General features: G+C 35.4%; 1 protein-coding gene across 1 annotated transcript in view; it reads left to right on the top strand.

The window, feature by feature from the left end:
- Positions 1 to 1,955: 1,955 nt before the first annotated feature.
- LOC111144619 (indoleamine 2,3-dioxygenase 1) overlaps positions 1,956 to 6,469 on the top strand; it is an 18,777-nt gene continuing 14,263 nt past the window's right edge. Inside the window, exons 1-2 of the mRNA XM_022499010.1 lie at positions 1,956 to 2,246; positions 6,218 to 6,313. Of these exons, the coding sequence (XP_022354718.1) occupies positions 2,148 to 2,246; positions 6,218 to 6,313 (195 nt within the window). The 5' untranslated portion in view covers positions 1,956 to 2,147. The remainder of the gene's footprint in view (positions 2,247 to 6,217; positions 6,314 to 6,469) is intronic.

The raw sequence follows: 6,469 nt of genomic DNA on the forward strand, positions 1-6,469 counted from the left end.
CAGAGAGGAAGAGAGGAGGAAGCAGGCTCCCTGCTGAGTAGAGAGCCCAATGCAGGGCTTGATCCCAGGACCCTGAGATCATGACCTGAGCTGAAGGCAGAGGCTTTAACCCACTGAGCCACTCAGGTGCCCCTGAAAAGGGATTTTCAATGAGATGTGATTATTACTGAAGAAAAAGTAAGGCAAATGAGGACTGAGGATCAATTGAGAATGTAGTTTCAGAAATATGAAAAGGGTAAAAGTGTGTAAGTAGAGATAAATAGGTAAAGAACAAAGCAGGATACTAAAGTATTATTGTTTCTGCAGTCAAAGGTAGGATGGATTTTTTTTACAGGTAGATTTATTATTTATTATTTATTTATTTATTTTAGAGAGAGGATGTGCAAGCATGTATGAGAAGGGGAAGGGGTACAGGAAGAAGACTCAGCACAGGGCTTGAAGTGGGTCTCAATCTCATGACCATGAGATCATGACCTAAGCCAAGTCAAGAGCTGGATGCTTAACCAACTGAGCCACCCAACCTCCCCCAAAAGTAGGACAAATTTATTGAAGTAGTTGGATAATCAGAGTCAAGAAAAGTTTTTATCAAGCTATGCTTATACCATGAGATCATGACCTAAGCCAAGTCAAGAGCTGGCTGCTAAACCAACTGAGCCACCCAACCTCCCCAAAAGTAGGACAAATTTAATGAAGTAGTTGGATAATCAGAGTCAAGAAAAGTTTTATCAAGCTATGCGTCTTAAAAAAATTCAATCTTTTTCAAGACAGAATTATCTGAAACTCCATTCCTTGTATCTTTTTTTGACTCACCCATGAAAAAAATCCAGATACAAAGAGTGAAGAACTATAGGACTAACACATTCTCTAATTCTTAAAAGTTTTTTGGAATTTTTGGCTTTCATATAGATATGATAGCCCAACATGATACTTTTTTTGTTTCTTTTGCCTTGGGCCTGGTTTCAGAAATATCAGCCTTATGAATCATTCATTTTCAAGAAGCTTAGCCAAGTGTTCTCTTTGCTGTATAATTTTGGTTTCAATTTCTCTTATTTTTATTATCAGGAGACTATATTCTTATAAAACTATGATGTAGAGGAAACCCATGATGTAAGAGGAAAAAACAGTGTGAGAGCTATTCTAGAATGCAAAGGCATGCACCATTAAAAGTTACTTCAAGTACTGATAAGCTGGATTACAAAACTGAATTTTTATAATGTACTGAACACTAATTTCTCCTTTTGATCATCAAAAAGAATGATATGGTTTCTGCTTTTGCTTCAGCTTCATTAATAAGATCAAACAATACCTGTAAGGGACCACAGAACTGCCTGCAGCCTGAAAAACCTTTACCAAATGCAGTTTTAATTTACATTTTGAAAGAAACATTTTCAGAGTATTTCATCCTTTATTTAAACTTTTAACACATTACAAGCTCTCTAAATGTGAAAGACTGTTGTCTCATCATCAGTCCTTAGCAGTTAAATATAGTAGAGATGCAGAAAAATCTTCCTAAAAAGGACTTATAAGGAATAGGAAGAAGAAAGAACTGTATCATTGTGAGCACAGATAAAAGATTGGGTAAGAAAATGGGGGTGTGGGGCTACTATCTTAATTCTTCATGTGTTTCCATTTTTTTCTAGTTCGGTGTACCACAGGTTGCCTTTCAGGGCTGCCAAAATAAGGCACTAAAACGTTCAAAGAACCCTGGAGACTTTAAGGAAAAGCCAATGACAGTGCTGACTAAGTGATGGTTTAGGACTTTGGCCTAGGTCAAATTTGTTATCTTAATTCAAAGATTTAAATGGTCCCATAAAAAATGTTTTTTTCTGCTTACCTATTTTCATGGTTTTGGTTATTTCAGTTTCCTTCTGACTTCCCTGATGGCAGTAAACAGATGATGTTCTCATTAATAAACACTTCATAAGAAAATAAGCTTTCAGTTTCTTCGTGTGATGAATAGAGATGCTTTTGTGGTTTTATTGTTTATCAAATTACAAAGAAAGAAAATGAAACTATTCCAAAAGTGGAAGTAATTTCTTACTGCCTACGTGTTAAGTTTATGGTCATTGGCTATGGCAACCTTTATAATAAATAGATGCTCTGAAACCCCATCAAACTGAAAAGGACCAAAGGAGAAGACTGCAAGGATGGCACATAATGAAACAGTTTTTATGGGAAGTTCTCAGGAAATTTTTGAAAAATACCATATAGATGAAGAGGTGGGCTTCGCTCTGCCAAAACCACTGGTAAGATGGGGGTACTGAGACATGGGCAAAATGTTTTATTATCATTGCTAACCTGGATAAGTCTACTTCTATTGAACAGATGTGGTTCAGTAATTTTTACTAAACAAATGGATAAAGCAGTGCCAAAATTAGAGGAAGATTTTAATAAACTGTTCATACTTAAAATTTTCTGCCTAGAAATTTAGAATTAAATGCATTTTTTAGTTACCTAGATAAGGATAGTGATGAGATAAGGAAATTATCAAAGTCTTTTGTTTTACTACAACTGCATTTTTGGGGGGCATTTTGAAAAAGCCAAAGTAATAAATGATCCATGAGTCAAAGGAACCCCCTTTCTTGGGTGACATATCATAAACTGAATGAAGTATATGTGCCTGTTTTGATTAGGTTTTTGAGATGATCAAGCAACTTTGTGTTGTATTAATAGTGCTTGTTGTTACTAAGCGTAAGATTCAAGTGAGTCTAAATTACCTTTTTTTACAAGCTTTGCTTAAAAATAGTAAGACATGTAAACGTTTGCCTTTAAAACTACATTTTTCTAAGTCATATTCCAAAGAATGCCGTGAAAACCATCTTATTATCTATTTCAATTATCAAATATTTGTATAGCATCTTTAAGCAATTTACAAATATTTTTACTTCGTCTTTACACACATGCTAAAAGGTATCCTAAATTTTCCTGATGAGAAATTTAAGTCATGCAGAATTTAGTAATTACCCAAACTCATACAGCTAACGATGGCAGAGATGGAATGTGAACCTGACTAACCTGGCTCCAGAGTTAATGATCTTAAAATTATTATAATATGCTGCTTCTCTTAAGAGAAGAAGATATCATAAAGCATTACTTTCTCCCTACCCCACTCCTGAGTTTAATAAGGTTCATGAGATTCCAAACGATTTCTAAGAACCAGTTGCATGTTGTGACAATTCTATGTACAAGTATGTATCTATTTATTGTGGCTCAGACTCTATATTATAGAGGACATCTTTTATCTTAGAGAGAGAGAGAGAATGAGCGAGGGATGGGCAGAGGGAGAGAGAATCTCAAGCAGACTCCCTGCTGATTGCAGAGCCTGATACAGGGTTCAATCTCACTAAGCTGAGATCATGACCTGAGCTAAAACCAAGGGTCGGATGCTCAACTGACTGAGCCATCCAAGTTCCCCTAGAGGGCATCTTTAAATGCTGCAAATACATTTTTAGTAGAGATCCAATTTGACTGTACTTAGAAATAACATCCTGTAAATACCTTGTATAATACAGGCAAATCTAAAGCAAATTCTTCCTCCCAATCTTATTCTTCTCTTCAAATTATTAATTTAATTTAATGTTATTGCTAAAAGCACCTAGTTTACCTTATATTTGCAAATCAGTTAATACTCAGACTTGCTACTGTTTCATTCAAGCACACCAAAGTGAGAGAATAAGATGGTTTTGAACATATACAGTAGTACAAGAACAAAAATATTTTTCAGGAACTGTGAAACCTCATATCATTTTTCCCCACAGTAAGTTCTCTTAAAATTAAGACAATTGGGGTTCCTGGGTGGCTCACTGGGTTAAAGCCTCTGCCTTTGGCTCAGGTCATGATCCCAGGGTCCTGGGATCAAGCCCTGCATTGGGCTCTCTGCTCAGCAGGGAGCCTGCTTCCCCCTCTCTCTTTGCCTGCTTCTCTGTCTACTTGTGATCTCTGTCTGTCAAATAAATAAATAAAATCTTAAAAAAAAAAAGACAATTATGATAGTTATGGAGACCTCTAGAACAGATTCCCAGGGGTAAAGCAAAACCCCCAAACCAAAGCAAAACAAAACCCTTCCTGAACTGTTTAAAAAATAATGTGGTGGGGCGCCTGGGTGGCTCAGTGGGTTAAAGCCTCTGCCTTTGGCTCAGGTCATGATCCTAGAGTCCTGGGATCGAGCCCCGCATCGGGCTCTCTGCTCAGTGGGGAACCTGTTTCCCTTCCTCTCTCTCTGCCTACTTGTGATCTCTGTCAAATAAATAACTAAAATTTTTTAAAAAAAATAATGTTGCTACTTAAGATGCTTAAGAAGTTAGATTGTGTCCCGAAACAAGAAAAATAAATTAGGAGCTATTTTTATTTCTTCACTGAAGATACTTCCTTGAAATTATAAACTCGAAAAGGTCCATTTAACTTCATATAATCTATTAGCTTTCTATTCCAAAGGAAAATGATATGTCTTCTAATTCTACATAAATACAAAATACATTATATAATCTAGCAGTAGTTGAATGACCTGTTGCGTTATTTTTCACTGATTTATATTATACCATTTAAGTACCCTCCGAACCCAAATTATGTGTGTGTGTATACATTTCTTATATATCTTTAAATATGTATATATTTAAAGATTTTATTTATTTATTTATTTGAGAGAGAGAGAGAGAGCACAAACAGAGGGAGCAGTAGGCAGAGAGAAAAGCAGGTTCCTCGCTGAGCAAAGAGCCCAATGTGGGACTCGATCTCCGAACCCTAGGATCATGACCTGAGCTGAAAGCAGTTGCTTAACTTACGAACCACCCAGGCATCCCTGAACCAGAAGTTATTATTGATTGAATTTTACATCTGTTGATAGTTCTGTCAAATAGGAGGCTAATCATGATATATAACCAAAAAAAAAAAAAAAAATCCATTATTTGGGGAAAATAGTAACAACCAAAAATTCAGTTGTGTTACATGGTAGAAGACAAAACAAAACAACAAAAAAAGATATATGTATTACTAAAAACACTAGACGATAGCATTTTTTGTGGATAGGGAGAAAAATTCAGAGAAACAAGAAAGGTGACTATCTAGTGCTTGGATCTTTCATTGTTAAAAGTCTGCCCTGACAGAGACAAAGACTGTTCAGTTACCTGCAGCCTGTGAAAATGTTTGAATTTTATGTTACATTTGCCTTTTTGTCTTATAGCTTACTTATAATATTAACTTTGTTTTGTAGCTTAAAACTTCATCTACATTGGTTTGAGTTAATCTAATTTTGTTATGTCTCCATAGCTCAGAATTGATGACCTCAAGGACATGTCTGGAAACAGCTTAATGAAGGAGGAATAGGAAAGAGCATATAGGAAGTTGTACAGAGATCTGAATCTCATTTCAGGGTGTTGTCTAGGTCTTTGTTACCTGTTTTCCTTTGAGATGAAAGTACAAATGTAATAAGAGCCAAGGAGAAACTTTTGTTTGGCTTTTATTTGCACTTGCTGGATGAAATATAAGCCTATAGTACCAAAGCAGACAATCAAAATGAAAATATACAGCATTTCCTACATGTCCAGTATTGTCCCAGGTTCTGTGAGAAATAGAAAATTAAAAGCATGATAAAATCCTTGCCCTCAGATAGTGGGATTTTAAAAGAGCATTGATTTTTCAAAACTGGAAACACTTATATATTCAATGACAATAAACTACATATTCAAAACAACTTCATAAACTGAGCTTTGTTTTCCTTATTTATGAAATGGAGATAACAATCAACATTTTTGGTCATTATAACATTTAAATATTTATTGAGCAAAATGCCTAGTCTATTGGTGACATCTAAAAAAAATCTCATTTTTCTTCCATTCAAAAAAGTTTGTAATTTAGCCAGGAAGAAAAAATAAATAGCAGATAACAACAAATTACTTAACAGTGTAAAGGTATAACACATAGGATGCATAGTTGGGGCTATAAGGGTAGACTGGAATAATCAGGATGATTTCAGTGGACCTTTTGAGATGAACTGTGAAAAAGAGGCAGGTGAAAGCGTTTGAGAAGAGAAAAAGAAGGTTGTGAGCCCTGGGTGTACAGGTGGCAATGCAGGGACTGGAGTTACTGGACAGGGAAGTGTGTGACAGGACAGCATTGCAGAGAACAGATCTAGAGGCGAGAGAGACTATCAGTCAGAAGCAAACCTATTTTATAAAAACTTTTGCTACTACATAAAAGTCCCCTTTCTTTTTTTTTCAAGGAGGAGCTACCTCCACCTTATGATGAATGGATTTCCATCGCTAAGAATCTACCGGAACTGATTGAAAAAAATGAACTACGGGAAAGAGTTGACCAGGTCTGGAAAAGCATTACATTACATTATATTACATTACTCCTATGATAGCTTCTTAACATTTTTTTTTTTTTGCCATATAATGGTGGTTTAATTTTCATTTCTTTTTTTTTTTTATTTTTTATAAACATATAATATTTTTTTATCCCCAGGGGTACA

This window comes from Enhydra lutris, unplaced genomic scaffold (genome assembly GCF_002288905.1).
Source record: "Enhydra lutris kenyoni isolate GAN:26980312 unplaced genomic scaffold, ASM228890v2 scaffoldscaffold11, whole genome shotgun sequence".
Taxonomy (NCBI): Eukaryota; Metazoa; Chordata; class Mammalia; order Carnivora; family Mustelidae; genus Enhydra; species Enhydra lutris.